Genomic DNA, 17,632 nt, shown 5'->3' on the forward strand with positions numbered 1-17,632 from the left:
AAGCTCTCGAATCTGAGGACCCACAAAAACTCCCTCTTTAATCTTTGCTTCGCTGAGTCGAGGGAATTTTTCATGCAGGTATCGGAATGCTGGCAAAGTCCGGTCAATGGCTTTCACGAAGTTCTTCATCAAACCTAGTTTGATGTGAAGGGGTGGTAGCAAGATTTTCTGAGCCTCAACCAGAGCTGGGTGTTGGATATTCTTCTCTCCAATGGCTACATTCTGCCTGTGAGTCCATTCCTTCCTCATGTAGTGCATTTCCCTTGCTCGGCTATCCCACTCGCATAAGAAACACATGTATTTTGTATATCCTTGCTGCAGTCCCATTAAAAGGGCAACTACCTTCAAATCACCACAGAGGTGCCAGCTGTACTTGTTATACTCAATGGAATTCAGTAGCTGCCTTAAGTTATCGTATGTCTCTTTCATGTGGACAGCATACGCTACTGGAAAAGATGGAAGAATGTTTCCATTGTGCAAAAGCACAGCCTTGAGACTCAGTTTCGAAGAGTCCACAAATAGTCTCCATTCTTGTGGGTCATGAGTGATTTTTAAAGCATTCATGAGGCCCTCAATATCGGAACAGAATATCAGATTACTTTCCTTTCTGAAGAAAGGCTTCAATTGCTGGTGGCGCTTTCGATATGCAGTAATTGTGACATCTTCTTCTAGAAGATTCCATTGTTGGAGTCTTGATCCTAGCAATTCTGCCTTGTTCTTTGATAAGTCCAAATCACGAATCAAGTCATTTAGTTCTTCCTGTGTTATTCTGTGTGGGGTTGATGATGCACCACAGTGAAAATCTGGATCACTGCATGCTGATGGACCAGGAGAAGAACAGGTCGACTCACCTTTGTCTTCGTCAGATGAATCAAGAGAATATTCTGCTGGAGGTTCTGGAATAGGAAGTCCCTCACCATGTGGAACTGGTCTCAATGCAGACGGAATGTTTGGGTAGACTATTCTCGACTTCTTTCGCTTCGTTATTCCGCCGGAAAGAGGAGGAACCAAGCAGAAGTAACAGTCATTTAGGTGGTTGCTTGGCTCTCTCCACACCATTGGGACTGCAAACGGCATTGATGACCTTTTGCAATTCAACCACTGTGAAAGCTGTGTTGTACATGTAGCACAGCATATATGCGGAGCCCAAGGCTTGTCTTGGTCACCAACCTTGCATCCGAAGTAAAGATGATATGCCTTCTTCACTTGAGAATTGATACTTTTCTTCTGGTTGGCAAATGTCACTTCCCCACAAATATAGCAAAAATTGTCCGCGGTATTAACACACTTTCGAGGCATTACTGTTCTTTATTGTACGTAAATGGATAAAATAATAAGTTTTATGTAACAGTAGCTTGAACTGTCTCGCACAACGTCTAAAATATTTTAAATGCTGAACCTATCTGATTGGGCTTTATATAGTACACTGCTTACGTCAGCTTCAGCAGCCGCCTGGCATTAGTATAATAGGCCTACACATGTATAGTACACTGCTGACGTCAACTTACTTCAGCAGCCGCATGGCATTAGTATTGCATTGCATCAGAAAATGATGCAATCAACTGTGGATGATGTGAGCATGATGGTATTATGCAATGTTACATCATTATTCCGGATGTTGCTGCAGTCCTACTGGAGAAATTTACACAGTGAAACATAGAAAATGAGGTATATGAATATCTTCAAAACGAGAGCCAATACAAATTTTTCACGGTTATATTCGTGTTCGGCACACCAAAATACTACAGATTAGGGCCTTTTCAAGTCAGTAATGATTTCACTGTTGACCAGTGTTATTTACACTACTCAAAATATAATCAGCAATGTAACACGCATCGCACAATCAGTCCCAATGTTCATTATGTGGTGTTGTTTAAAATTCCAAAAGACAAATCGGGTGGAACATTTCGGAATACACCGGATGAAGTATGCTTATGACGATGCCACTCGATTTAAAATCTACACCTCCATATTATCAGAGATTTCATAGGGATTAGTGTCAAGGAAGATGTCCATCAATTTACACGTCACATTAGCTTTCGGATTAAAAATTAAAAAACTATGTAAAACATGATTCACCTTCTTCCGCTCTGATAGTATTGAACAAGACCTCCCTTTAATCTCATCTTTCCGCCAAACTCATCTTCGTACTGTATGGCATCAGTCGTGAAACCAAATGCACAACGGCGTTATCATTTGTTAAAACTATAAGGAATCGTTCACATTCCCCATCAAGCTCAGTGATCATTTAAAAAGCATCGAATAGCTTGAACAGAGTTGGCCGATATTATAATGGATACTCAAAGAAACACATTATCTTAAAACCGGGTGGAAGTAGATTCTAAAAGGAGTGATTATTCGATCACTTCTTAGAAGGGATCCCAATACCGTAGACAAAGCTAAAGAAAACTAAAATCCAAGATACTAAAATCTAACAAAAAAGAAGAAGAAGCGAGTAGCAATCAGTTTACACTCCACATCAACCTCTGATAAGAAGAAAACATCAAACCGTTCACTTTCACCCTCAAGAAAGAACCGTACTATTGTTAAAACGTGCATGTACTTACAGAAACTTTAATCCATTGGCCCATCACACACATACCTGTTTTAATTCCTCTTCTCCGTTAGTGATGATCTCAGCCAAAACCTGCTATAAAAATAATTTTCCGCCATAATGATGAAAAATGGATACATATCATTAAAGATACATATATTTCTATTTCTCCTCTGGATGTTGATATTGCCGCCAAAAAGACTGGACTCCTAAGAAAAAAAAGCGCAAAACAAAACAGGAAGGCTACAAAGGGTTTATTGGATTTGTCCAAGCAGGAACTGGCACTACCTGGTCCATTGACAACACCTCGTCGTCTAGTGGTATCCAAAGTAAAGTGGAAATGAATTCCATGAATTCTATTATAAAGGAAGAAGTATTTAGTTCCTCTTAATAAGTTTTCTTCCCCGAAGAGTCCATAATCACACCAATGTTAATGTTGTTTAAATGTATTAAAAAGAACGGTTACCACCTTCGACAGATGGTAAGAAGAATATTCCAATCAGTCAAAGAAAAAATGTTTGTTCAGCTATGAGAATTTCTTACCACTCTGATAGTACCGCATTTAGCTAAAGTGGTTGTTTTCGTATTAGGATCCATCGCTGCACCTCTTTCAGGGGGAGGGTTGAAGGGAACATACCAGCTGGAAAAACATAAACACCGATACACCTGGACTTTATGGTAGAACGAAAATTAACTTTTAACACCTCACGAACGTTGGATTTAACTCCATTGTTGATTCGAAAAACGGATACCACACTTCCCGCCTAATCCTGATCTCACAGAGATGTCATAAGTACAAGCAAGTGTTACAATCGTTGATGGATCCAAGATATTTGTCAAAAATGGGCCAGTCGAAACGGTAAGGACAATTATTACAATGCCTTCAACTGTTTCACCAGAAGACCGTAGACGAGACTGATTAAACATACTCTGAGAGATTTCAAGATGTGAAGAAGATGGAAGAAAGAATGACAGTTGCTACAACGACGACGATGACGGACATGCCGCTGGTATGAAAGAGAATATAGAAGTTATAGAAGACATTCAAGCACACTTTGCTCAAACACCGTTTCCCCAAAGCAATGCAACTCAATGACACATCCGCCTACATTGAGACAAGAAGAAATTAAAGCCTTGGTCAAAAAGATGATGTCAATGCTCTCTCCAGCAGAAGAAAAAAAGAGAAAAATGAATACAGAATTGAAAAATTATGTCAAGAATAAAAGAAACCGATGATCTCTGTGGAACCTTCTTACCCACTCTTATTGCTCATCGAACACATCAAGAATTGCGATCCAAAAGAACCTAAGAGCAGCAAACGTTTGGTGATGTTTTGAATAACTATGGTATGGACACAATTTTAGCAAGTTTTAACTACAGCCTTGCTCACGCAGCCGGCTACAAAGAATTAAACAATTGTATCGTGCAGCCAATACCAAACTTACACGTCTGCCAGATGTAAGACAATGGTTACAGGAACAATCCACGTGCACTTGACACAAATCTATTTGACGCTAAAAAGTCAACGATGATAAGCCAAATTAGCAATTTGTGTTTCGCCTGGCTTCGTACAATTGATGTTACAAATATTTGTTTTGCGTTAAAAATTGGATTCTGTTGTTCTTTGTGCGAAGTTTTGAGATCATCTTGAAACAAACTGGTCCGTATTCGTCATGATGCAAACTGATAAGGGTTCTGAATGTCTCAACCGAAAAGAGACAGGTTCATTTTGTATCTCTGAAAATCCTAAAATCGAAGCCAGTGTCGTGAAACGTTTTCCTAGAAACTTGAAATAACGTATGTGGAAATAGTTCACAAATCAACAAACTCTCCTTAACGCATGATGAAACATTACAGTCAATCATTTTATCGCACTATCGGATGTGATCCAGAAGAACTGACTCCTCAAAACAAAGTTGCACTGTTGGACTGATTATGTAGAACTTATGAGATATTCACAAAGAAAAAATAATTTTAAACACAGCAAATTGGACTCAAATCAGAAGAAAGAAAAAAACACTTTTGACAGAGGCAATATACGGTGCGTGGATGCTAGCCACCTGTTAATATATTGGAAAACATGAACGAAAAACCGTTTAAAAGGCATTTGTTACTTGTACGAGTTACAACGATTCACCAAGAACGACGACAACGTGTATGACATCGAGAGCATTCTCTATTAAAAACACTTGACGTGGGAATCTTCGTATACAAAAAGTAAAGTAAAAAACCCGTTGGAAAGGATTTCCATTTAATAATGATTTTTGGATTACAGCTTCGCAACTCATTGATTATAAAAAGAGCAAAGGTCGTAAATATGCCCTTAAAGACTGCATCTCTTCATCTTTCTATGCACGACAGACACAAAAGAAGCAACAACATTGGATGTGGTGGAGAGAACGTGTTCCGAAAATCAAATCGTCTTTTTCCGCGGAAATTTGAGTTTGCAATAAAGGTGACACATCACTGTTTTCTATTTTACTTCACACTTGAATTGACTATCTTCTTCCCAATTCGTCGCTGAAATATACCTACTGTTGTAACAACAGTAACCACTCTAACTTTAGTCACAGTAACCCTTCGAATCCGCTGAAAAGCAATTTTTCTCCTTTGACATCAAGCAACTCCTTGGAAACTAGAAGCATAGAACTATGGACAATCAATTTTATTTGACATTACCTAATGTTTTCCTTCAAAGCAAAATTACATTAACCAATACAAATGGACCAAAAATCTCATTCACGAGCAGCTCTGGAAGAATTACATTCAACCAACACAAGTCTTGAATATTTCCGGGTACCAAACCACTTTTGGCGTAGAAATACCTAGGAAACAAGAACAATATAACATCGACCAAATGATCCTGGTTTGTACATTTTTTTAAAACAAACCAAAACAACAACAAAAAAGAACCAGTGTCACCTCTTTGGCAGGGTCAAATACTATGATTACCACTTAGGACATCTCCAGTGGGACATCATCTCCTGGATGAAGAGACTTGATACAGAAAGTAATGGAAGAAAAAGTGGACAAGATTAAAAGATCATGGGATGAAGAGAAGAGGGAGAGGGAAAGACAAACGACGAATCAGGGGCAGCAATAACTTTAAAGAAAAATGGATAAGGGCCAAGCAAATATTGAGGCAGAGAAATATTGAGGCAGACTGGGATACAGAACTTGGACTGGTACAGCAGCAAAAGCATACCAGTAGCCAGAACAGCTCCTGGTCCCTTAAGAGGAGCATATGGAGTTGGAGACCAGTGCTTCCAGTTTTAAGCTCTCTGTCTTTGTTTGGAGATCTACCATAGAAAACTTCAACTATAACCCCCGTTTGCCTATTCAGTCCGGGAGTCGCAGTTATTCTTGATATCAATAACATCTACATTCTTGGACAAAATAAAACGGCAGTTTTCATGACCACCCAGATGTCTCAAAAACATATATACTGCTCGAATATTTCCCATAAACTCTGTTTTTATGTTTGTTTGCATATTTCTATGGTATTTGTCTATGTTTTATCTTTCATTCAAAACGTTAAGCTTTTCTTATGTGATATCTGTACGAGTAAGAGTGAATGATGGTATGCTTGTAGGAGTATGCGAGCATTCCCTCCATTTTATCCCTTTCATTCTATATTGCTTGTGGATTGTAGTGTTGTAATTAAACGTTCTAGGTTCATTTTGTCCTTTCTATACCTACTAATTTAATCACCTTTCACACGGGTTAGTAGGTGTGGGTGCTGGTGAGGTATGATCGCCGGTCGGTTGATGTGAGTGTTGGCCAGTTGAGGTGAGTGCAGGTCAGTAATACTGTCGGTCAGTAGGTGTAAATGCTGGTCAGAAAGATTCTGTTTTGGTCAATAGGTACGGTTTTGGTCAGTAGAAATAAATGCTGACTAGTATTTTTGTGTTGGATCATAAGCTGTAATTATTTTCAGATTACTATTTCCCCTTGTGCAATACTGTCCCATCAAAATAAACATGGAAGTTTATAACATAACATTTCCCCCTGAGTCTTGCTCCTAAGCAGGATCGTTCCACCTGGCGTAGTTTCATCCATTCTGTAGCTACAGACTATGGGGTGAGGACAATTCTCCTGTCCAAAGTGCCAGTTTCGAGAACAAATTGACCTGATCTCACGTACTCACAGAAGCCAAATCATTAAGTGATGTCGTGGTTATCTTCTCCATCGAAGAACGAACAATAATAACAGCAATGGTACACTAAATACACTCCATTATGCAATATGTATGTAGCAAAACTAAACTTCTTTGACAAGATAATGCGTTTAAACTATTAGTGCCACTATTATCAAAGTCATGAAACATATTTCCATAAAGAAATGCGTCCCTGAAATTCGCATTAAACATGTGGCCAAAGTACGTAGAATTTATCCTAATCTAGTTCTCGACATTTGGTAGTATGAATACGCAGAAAGACCTATATAAAAAGTGGGAAACACTTTCGTAGCTTTCCAAGGGTTACAATTGTTTAGGTCCGATTATTTTTTATCTCTAATTTTATATCTAAAGAATAAATCGGAAGTGTTCGATAAATGAACTTCAGTGACCCCTTTGAAAAAAGGAAACCATAGTTGATATTAAAATCAAGGATCTTCTTTTTTTAATTACATGGACATCTATACTTCAGTGTTTTAATATATGATAATTCTCATTTCTAGCAATATCCTGATTACGTAGCAAGTTTTCCAAATAGTCACACTAATGATTTTAGATCTTCAGATGTGTTTTGTTATTCGCAGTACTAAACTTGCGCATCACTTTTTGTCCCTGCCTCCAAATTCGTTTTCACATGTCTCCTAACGGTTAGAAAAGATACTTTACGAATGTGTTCATTTCGGAGGAAATGGTTAATTCAGAAGATAAACACATTTCTCTTGTTAATAAGTGTTAGATATCATTAAACGAATATTTACTGTTTTTAGATAAGCCACCAGCGGTTGAGACGTTGAAGGTTGAGAAAGTGACAAATACGAGTATAACGCTCTCTTGGGGTTATAAACATTCGTTATCTAAAGTTTGCAGGCTGAACCATACTTCGGAATGGACAGGTGAAGAGGAGGTAATAGGAACACAGACGCGGAATATAACATTTGGCAGATAGAATTATTATTATTATTATTATTATTATTATTATTTTATATACCCTGCTACGACCGTATTGTAACCATTGTCTGAACGCCTGTCGTACTTTTTGTAGGTGTTGCGTTTAGGTCAGTACTCGGAAACTGGTGAGGTACCCGTTTTATGTGTAGATATTTACCCCTGCTCTAGTTTCTGTATGGTGAGACACCCATGATATGTGTGGACATTTATACTGCTAATTATAATACATCTCTGGGCCTCTGTGTGATGAGACATCCGTGCTCTGTGTGGACATTTATGCTGCTAACTATAATATATCTCTGGGCCTCTAACATGCAACCGTTTACATAATGAAATATAAACGTCTGCATATATTAATCATTTGCTCTAGTTAAACATAAAGAACTCTGTGTGCTGCTTGCTCAAATTATAGGTCCATTTCTTGGCTTGCCTTCCGTTTTTCAGGTCATATGTGTATGATAATAATTGATGATAGAGTTCTCAAAGATTTTGCTGTGATTAACTGACCCAGGGTAATAATTAAGTCTGAAATGAAGAAAACGCATTGACATTTTGTACACTGGTGTTCGACGGTTTGATTTCTCTTTGTAAATTTTAGTGATAACGATGTCTTTGGTGAGATAAAAATGAGTGATGCGATTGATGAATCTGTAAATACAGTAATTTAAATGAAAACGTGACCAGAGTAGGCAAAGGGACACGTTCATTGTATAACACACTACTGGTGATATACAATGAAATACATTTTACTAAACAATCTGGAGGCAATGTTCAATCCCCTTGACGGAAAAAACAAAAATAATTTAAATAAATTGACCGATGTCGATTTGTTCCCCATAAATGCAAGAATGATACAAGTATAGTTCATTCTTTACAAACTTGATAAAGATTTCCGTGATGTTTGCAAGGCATCTTTGATAATAATATCATGTATGTAATTCAGATTTCCTCAGCAGCTAATTGCTTATTCCATTTTCTGACAGAGTGTATTACTTACGGATAACGAAGGAAGAAATTCATCGTTTACAGCATATAATCTAACGGCATTCACTAATTATCATGTGACAATTGAGTGTGCAAGGCTGAATTACAGAGATCATCGAGTTGGACACTGGAGTGATGCAATACAACAAACAGTGAAAACACTTGACGGACGTGAGTGCTTCTTTTCTGTCCTCTCAGTCAATTTATTCATATCTGCACTATTATTAGATAGTATGTACTTAAACTTACAAATGTCTGACCATAGTAAAAGGTTAAATAGTAAGTTCTGCAGAAATGTCTATAAAAATTAACAAAGTCGTGTAATGTCTTGGCTGATATTTATCATCCACTCATCCCTATCTGTTTCTTAGATACAATCAAGGTATTCTTTATTTATTTAGTTCCATCTATGTCTCCTGCGATGACAGAAGGCGGGTACAGTACAGACGATCACCTATGCCCAAGCACTGGCCAAAGACAAGTTACTGTCTTTTGGAAGGTATGACTGTAACAATGCTGAGTAGAACACCAGATGCGCAGGATCATTATCAAATAGTGTACAGTAGAATATCAGTTGCTCAGGAGCAGTATCAAATAGTATACAGTAGAACATCAGTAGCTCAAGAGCATTATATAATAGTGTACAGTAGAACATCAGTTGCTCAGGAGCGTAATCCAGTAAGTAGTAGTAGGGTGAATTCCTAGCAGTGAGCTACACTTCACTGTTCTCCGTTATTGAACTTGCATGGTAAATACTGGACCTTAGGCACAGGAATTTCAGGTTTCGTTATAAGATTAGCCAAGATGAAGAAATGTAATTAATATAATAAGAACAGAGCGAAGGATTCGCCAATGTCATTTGTTATGTACCTATCATTATAAAACACAATATAGGCTACTTTTCCATAAACTGGTCTGTTACATTTTATAATCAGGAAGCATGTGAAATCACATGGAAATTTTGGGATTCAAATAAGTCATTTGTCTTGATGTTTTAAGAGGACTCCAAGTAAAATAATAAGAAACTTGTTGGCAGTCTGGGAATTTGATCTGGTTTTGGCTGTGAATTATTGAAAAATAACTCCAAAATATCGATCTAAATCTATGCTAAATTAAAATATAGCAATCAGAGTGACACCATCAGTAGCTATGCCTTCATAACACGAAGTTTTGAAAAACAAAATTGTGACCTTCGTGTAAAATAATGATACCGTTCTCACGACGTATCAAATATTAACCTGAGCCACGAAAGTGGAACAGTCTGACAAGAAATTGTTCTGAGTATTGCAATCACTCATCATATAAACTTTGTGTATTGATTGCTTTAAAATCTTACACATATAGACCAATCAGCACCGTCGTCTTAGTTGACAAGATGTTTCAGTGTTATCTGCTTATTCGCTTCTTCCATGTTGTCATACTGCTCCCCAGTGGCATAGACAAGACGATGTGGCTTGGCTGGTGGCTTGGGTACTCAAAAAGTGCAATTTCTGTGCTCGGCTGTTTCAGCACCTCAGAGATGGGTCTGTGCTCTCTAGCATCGATACCTCATCTTCAAGTTGACATCCCTGGTAGATAACCATGGCAGGAGCATGCACAGAACGTTTCCCATCAGGGATGTGTTATGTAATGTTGTTCTGTAATATCTGTACTTGAACCATAAAATGTCCGTGTTAGCTTTCCTGCTTGCTTTTTTGCGCAGAAGCCACATTGCACAGAACTTCAAGTCCAATGTCACTGTCCACAGAGCTTCCTTAAATCAATTGAATTGAAACATCTCTTTTGCTTTTGAGAGTTACACGCTCTGCTTGATTCACACGTTTTGGTTTGTGGAATTCTACATCAGGTACTTCATTCTTCATGAGCTGTTTCAGTTTTTTCCCACTCGTGGTTCAACACACTGTTCGCAGAGAGGATTCCTATGTACGCCTCCTTGAGTTCAGACATGCTAACTATTTTGATCGTGCAATGTGCCAATAACCAAACTGAGAAATTCAACTGCTACTGCAGATTCATCAGCTGCATTTGACTTGGATGGCGAAGGGTTCATTGTTCTCCGACGAACATTTGTGACGTGCATTGCTCAGTACAAATTAGTATGTAGTTTCAATTTCATATGCATATTCTGGATTAATGGATGCACAGAGATTGTCATGGATCTCCTCGTTCCCGCTTTTTTCGATAGCTTCTTATGAGAGAATGACCAGCATTTTATGTAGCAATTATGTATAAAGGATTCTTGTGTGATGCTCCGTTTTCCCAGAAGAAACATATATCCTTGTTGAGTGGAAAATGATGCTTGTCTGCTACCCTTGGAAGCCATTCGTATTTCATATCGTTACTTGGCTCTACTGCAGATACCTGCATGGACTGTGTCTTGATGGCAATGTATCAGCCATATAGAACGTCTTGATTTAAGATCTTGGAAAGTGATATCGCTAAGGTGTCTGTTTATCTCAGGATAGTTTTTATCGTCATTGTGAGCACGCTCTCTAATGAAATTCGGTACTTTCTCATTTGCACCTTGTTTCTCCACAAGTGTCCCACCTGTCCCTGTTTGCAATATGATACAGATCGAGGAGTAGCTGGTGTTACACTTGCCATTTTTTGCAGCTGGCACTTGAACTAGAGCTGCTGTCTCCATAACGGTAGAAGATCAATGCCGTTTCGATTTAATGTTCGTGCAACAAAATGTTGGTTCAAACAAGAGAAAACACAAAAGAATACAATCATATTGTCTATGGGAATCAATGATCTAGTCCATACTGTTCAGGTTGATGTCTGTATTTTTCATGTTATTTATGTTGGATGATGCGTGTGCTACCACCGCCACAGCATTCACCTTCAGCTATCAATATATACATAGATGATAGATGATTCTCAGCATTGTACACTAGCTACAATACATGATGTACACAGGTGTCAAATGCATATACTGGGCAAAGCAGAGTTGACACTGGATACAATCTGAAACACATATAGAGAAAACGGATGAATTTATCAGGTAAGATGGTATAAAATACTACGTCAAAATGCACCAATCGCATGTTTCCTGCCCTGACTCATCACCTTGACTAGATCAGATTCCCAAACTGCCAACAGGTTTGTATATATTGTTCTATGGGATCTCCTTAAGGCCCAAGGCATATAGTAGTAGCTTGCTTTCATTACAAAATTCCCACAGGGTTCTACTTCATGGACCATACTACCTGACAATGATGCACATTTATATTTCTATATGTCAAGAATGACATCAAAAACAAGACTCGCGTGAAGAGACTATTATTGAGACAATGTGAGCAGGTGGATGGAATCGAAGTAAAAGAGATTGAAGTATCGAGATTAATGTGTTTAGCCACATGCATAATCTATGTACGGGTATGAATGTGTTAATGCTTTTTCATTAGGGAGTTTCATTTTACTTTGCAAAACCTATTTAAGTCTGAGTATCTGGTTAAACGCTGGTATGCTCATCAGTGAAAACTTGACAGCCTAATATCATCGCAAATAATCCAGTTTTGTATATCGATTATAAATAGTGTCTTGTCCTACAGTGTAATAGATTACGATTCAATTTCGATACCCTTCACTTTCAAACAGGACAATTATTTGGGCGACGCATGCACTGTCAACAGTGAACCTTTCGTCCTTGCAAAGACATAGGAAATAAACATTAAAACAAATGAATAAATTGTCCATACAGTGAAAAAGGTATTTCTGTCGATTGATTATAAAAATAGAATGTGCAGGGGTAGTTCCATGAATAAACGCTGTGTTGATTCCAGTCATATTCTTCATTTTCTATTACATCTTTTGTTTGCAAACCAGAGCTACTACAGCAATCACATGACTGGTATCTTCAAAGGCTGATTAGGATATCTGCTGTGATGCTTTCTAATATGTACGTATGACTAAGACAGACACTTACTCTCAAAAGTTTATTTTGAATATGATATGCAGAATAAATTTCTTGTAGATATCAGAATATTCCCATATGTAGATTTTGCTAATGCTGATTATAATTTAGCAAGCTTATGTGTATCTCTTTTCACAGAAACTGCATCCTGAGAATAGTCATGGAGTTATCTTGGATTATCGACTTGATGTAGCAACAGATTCCTCTCGCAGCTCATTTACACACATTATTGGAAGTGATGTCATATCCGCCGTATTAGAGTTACTGTGCGACCAGAAGTATGTTATAAAGCTTACAGCCAGGACACGAATTGGGTTTTCCATTCTCCCGTCAATTTTAGTGATTTCAGCTGTAACAAATAATGGTATTTATTCTCAATATAAAAATGCACTTTATCGCATTTCATGGTTTCACACTTTAATACAGACGATAACCATTGTATCAATTGAATGCCTTTGTATAAAAAAAAATGGCGAGTTAATGGACAGTCTAATTGTATTTCTTTCGGGTGTTTTTTCCTTTACTTTTTATTGAATTTTTAGCCATTTATAAAGAACAAAAATATTAAAGCTTCTGACCAAATTTATAATCCTTTTACAGTCTACCTCGTTGTCAAGTAATAATTTGTACGTCTTGCAGTGTTTCCTCGTGTGTCATACGTTGTACCGGAGCAAACTGAAATTGAAAGCATCGTGCAAATTACGTGGGTAATGGACAGAAGTGAGCCGATTGTTGGTTTCAATGTCACTGTATTTTGGTGTCTCGGAAATCAGCTGAGTAGATGCAAGGTATGTATCAGGTCTCGAAATCAGCAAGCACAGTACAATTAATAGTGCAAATGTGTCCCTTTTACGAGTTTATTACGGGTCAACACTAAACATATCGTCCATTTTAATTCCAATCAATAGCAGAAAGTTTGTTGTCGGATCCAAGCAGAAATATACACATGAAATTATAATAATTACAGGTGAAGACTTCTTGCCATTTCGAAATTTTAGTTATCTCGTTTGACGGGAACCTAAGTAAAGCAGGATTTTCAAGCTTGGACTTGAAATCCTCGTGCAAATTGTGATCCAAGGAGTCTGCGTATAAAATAAAGTCGTAAGCTACAGAAATCAAAATTAGATATAATAAGGATCTAATATTCAACCGTGATAAAAAGGAGAAATTCTCAGAATTGCCATCCTCCGAAAGTAGCATCGCGCATATCATCCCAGGATCTCTATGTAGACTCCTCGATAAAGGAGCCCTATTGGGAAAAAAATCATTTAAACCAACAAACGTGTCCCCTTTGTCGTCACCTCCATCCCGATTCCCCAAACATACGGCAGATCTTTCGGAAGCACTGACAGCAGACTGAAACCTCCGAACGTCTTATGGGGTGTATTTCAAGAAGTTACTATAGTTGCGTACCGTAGACCTAAAAATCGGAAGGATCATATGGTAAGTGCCAAGGTAACTTCAAACAAGGTCACAAATTCAGGCAAATATTACTGCGAAGACAAGCTTTGCCTATTTTGCAAACATATGCCTGAGACCAGATCATTCAGAAGTTCTACATCAAGAGATAACTTCACGATCAATCAGATGTTTGGATATAGAATCACAAATCTAATCTGTCTAATGAATAACCCACAAGTGTTACATTCGTAATGAACGCGAAACTCGCCAACCTTTACAAGAACAAGAATAGTTCTTTGATATGATACTGATTGAATTTAACCTGGGGTTGATCGATAAAGAACGCACTCGTAAGGACCGATACTGGCTACAATCGAAAACTCATGGGGCCTAAATGAAAAAAAAGTTTAACCTTCCTAATGCAAACATGAAACTTCAACCAGTCATCAGAGTATCAGACATATCAATGCTTGCGATATTATTTACGCATGTAAATATTCCATAACTTCTTCTTCTTATTATTATTATTATTATTTTAACTCTTGTCAATTATGCCTCGAAAATATGCTCTTAACATGTGTGCTAATTTCCTAAATGCTTACCGGGACATAATTTCTACTGTACATTTTGTCAAATGCGTTGTTTTTTGCCACACATATTGTCCTTTCTTTGTTTCCGGTTTGTATTTAGGTGAACGCAGAATGATTCTCTGCGTGATAGGCACGATAATCTCTTCTTTTATTTATGTTATACATCTTTGATGGGCAGTTTACTCGTTTTAGCACCATATGTCAATTTTCATTATTCGTCTATTTTTTAATCTCTTGTTTGTATGTTCAGACATGTAAGAGTCAAGAATTTATCTTGGCTTATGCGTTTAGTTGTCGTTGTATGGTGCATACGGGAATCAACATTAACCCATAGGACTTGTATTAGGCGCCACACTGGGGACAAGTCGTAACCTTATGTTAAAATGGTCCATAGGTTCAACACTGGGGATAAATAGTTACATTGTTAAAAGTGGCTAAGCTGAAATGGGGCTACGTTTTACACTTTGGAGATTGCCTCCATATGATTCACACTGTGGACACACATGAAATTCTATGTCAAAATTATCCGTTCTTTTTATGCGTCAGCCACCCTGGGGACATGGGGAATTTAGCTTATGATTTATCGTGTCCCCAGACTGCTTAATAAATTTAGGGTCAGATCTGCCACTCTTTTAAGAGGGGAATTTATAGTAGGGTTCATCTTGTTCCCATTTTCTCTTGGAAATGTAAGGTAAGATGAACCACTGTGGGGACAAGAGAAAATGTAATGTTGGATTTTGTATCTATGATCCAACACAGTCTTACTGTCCGGCACCCACATTTTGATTACAATCCAAATAAACACCCTACAGTTCATCACCAGCTTCTTGATTGCTATCCAAAAACCCCACCCCTTAAATCCAACAAAAAGAGTAGGAAGTGTTTATACACATATTATCACACACAAGTGTAGAAAGTGTTTATAGACACACTAGTATACCCTTACATACAAGCATAATATCACAAGAGCAAAGGTAAATTGGTTTTAGGTTTAGTTTGTTAACAACATGGACATACATAAGTCATGCACAAACATAAATGGTTTGGCAAATAGGATTAGTATCTCACTGTTATAGAGATGTGGGTGGCCATGAAAAGAGAAATATTCTCCTCAAACTTTGTTTAACAGCAGATTCATATTTCAATACTTTCTTCTAACACCCCACCTTTCAACATACGCTCTTCTTTTCCATATTGCTGTATCCGTAATCTTGCTGATGGCGCATGATGCTTCATAACGACTATGTAGTCTTGTTGAACAACATGTTGGTCGATGGCTCTGTTTCAACCAACATCTTGTTTGGGTTATCTTGAGAACAGGTAACAGCACGAGACTAATCTTGTATATAAATATATATATATATATATATATATATATATATATATATATATATATATATATATATATATATATATATATATATATATATATATATATATATATATATATATATATATATATATATATATATATATATATATATATATAATCAATCCTCTCTGCGCCGTCTGGTGCTTGAGGCGACAGCAAGGGAGCACCATTTTGGTCTGTCGGCTGCTGTTATGGGGGCGGTCTACAGGATGAGGTCTCTGGTCTTGAGTTCTCGCTCCACGGTACGGCGCCAGGTCTCTTTGGGTCTGCCACGGTTCCTTTTCCCCTATGGAGTCCATCTCAGTGCCACCCTTGGTAATGAGTCAGGGGACATTCTGCAGACGTGGCCGAGCCATCTCCATCGACGAGTTGCAATGGTCTCTGTGATGGTGCTTGCGCCCGCTCTGTACCGGAGTTCCTCGTTCGAGATCATGTTTGGCCAGAAAATCCTCATGATCCGTCGCAGGCATTTGGTCTGGAAGACTTCGAGCTTGCGTTCTATGTTAGCAGTGGTCTTCCAACACTCTGACCTGTACATAAAGACGCTCAGCACGTTGCTCTTGAAGATACGGATCTTCGTGTGGGCGCTGAGGTTTGTTGTCCTCCAGATGGGCTTCAGCATTGCGAAGGCGTGGTTGGCCTTGCTGATTCTTGTGGTGACTTCCCCTGTGCAATCTCCATCCGTTGCGACCTTGCTGCCCAGGTATGTGAATTCGTCTACTTCTTGCAGAGGCTGGTCGTTGATGGTGATTGGGTCGCCCACTCTAGTGTTCTTCCTCAAGACTTGTGTCTTCTCTATGTTGACTCGAAGACCTATGCTGCTTGCTGTCTGTACCAACTGTTGTGTCTTCTGTTGGATATCCTGGTGTCTGCTTGCCAGCAACCCGGTGTCGTCGGCATAATCCAGGTCATCCAGCATTGAGGTCAGCGTCCACTGTATACCTTGCCTCCTGCCATCTGTGGTGCGGCGCATGATCCAGTCAATGGCTAGTGAGAAGAGGATCGGCGAGAGAATGCATCCTTGCTTCACTCCGGTTTCCACCTTGAATGGTTCAGTGAGTAGGTTGTTGTGGATGACTCTGCACTCAAAGTTCTCGTACAGGGACCTGATGACGTTGACAAGTTTCTGGGGGATGCCATAGTGTCATAGGATCTTCCACAGAGAGGCTCGGTGCAGGCTGTCGAAGGCCTTTTCAAAGTCCACAAAGACCACATAAAGGGATCCATTCCTCTCATTGGATTGCTCAAGGATCTGTCTCAGAACGAAGATGTGGTCGATGCAGGATTTGCCCTTCCTAAAGCCTGCCTGTTCCTGGCGTAGAATGCCGTCCACAGCTGTTGTGATGCGTTGGAGAATGATGCGACTGAAAATCTTACTGGTGATGGATAGTAAGGAGATTCCTCGCCAGTTGTTGCAGTTCCCCAGATCTCCTTTCTTGGGAAGTTTGACGATGATTCCTGTTTTCCAGCCATTCGGTGCTTCTTCACTATCCCAGAACTTTTGGAGACTCTGGCAAAGAAGCTGCGGTGTCTTTGTGTCTTCTGCCTTCAGCATCTCGGGGCATACTCCATCATCGCCAGGTGCCTTCCCATTCTTCAGCTTGTGGATGGCCTGTTTGACCTCCTCAACAGTGATGTCGTCGCAGTTGATGTCAAGGTCCTCCTCTGCTTCAGGAATGTCAACGAGTAC

At 38.7% G+C, this 17,632-nt stretch overlaps 1 protein-coding gene across 2 annotated transcripts in view; it reads left to right on the plus strand.

Moving 5' to 3' along the window:
• The window catches only part of LOC149807237 (leukemia inhibitory factor receptor-like), a 59,751-nt gene that overhangs the window by 32,525 nt on the left and 9,594 nt on the right, over nucleotides 1–17,632 (plus strand). For both annotated transcript variants that reach the window (XM_089963909.1, XM_089963915.1), the window contains exons 5-9: nucleotides 7,499–7,635; nucleotides 8,663–8,834; nucleotides 9,065–9,162; nucleotides 12,718–12,943; nucleotides 13,219–13,367. In XM_089963909.1, the coding sequence (XP_089820035.1) occupies nucleotides 7,499–7,635; nucleotides 8,663–8,834; nucleotides 9,065–9,162; nucleotides 12,718–12,943; nucleotides 13,219–13,367 (782 nt within the window). The remainder of the gene's footprint in view (nucleotides 1–7,498; nucleotides 7,636–8,662; nucleotides 8,835–9,064; nucleotides 9,163–12,717; nucleotides 12,944–13,218; nucleotides 13,368–17,632) is intronic.

Source organism: Sinohyriopsis cumingii, chromosome 1 (genome assembly GCF_028554795.1).
Source record: "Sinohyriopsis cumingii isolate HCF-2022 chromosome 1, ASM2855479v2, whole genome shotgun sequence".
NCBI classification, from domain to species: domain Eukaryota; kingdom Metazoa; phylum Mollusca; class Bivalvia; order Unionida; family Unionidae; genus Sinohyriopsis; species Sinohyriopsis cumingii.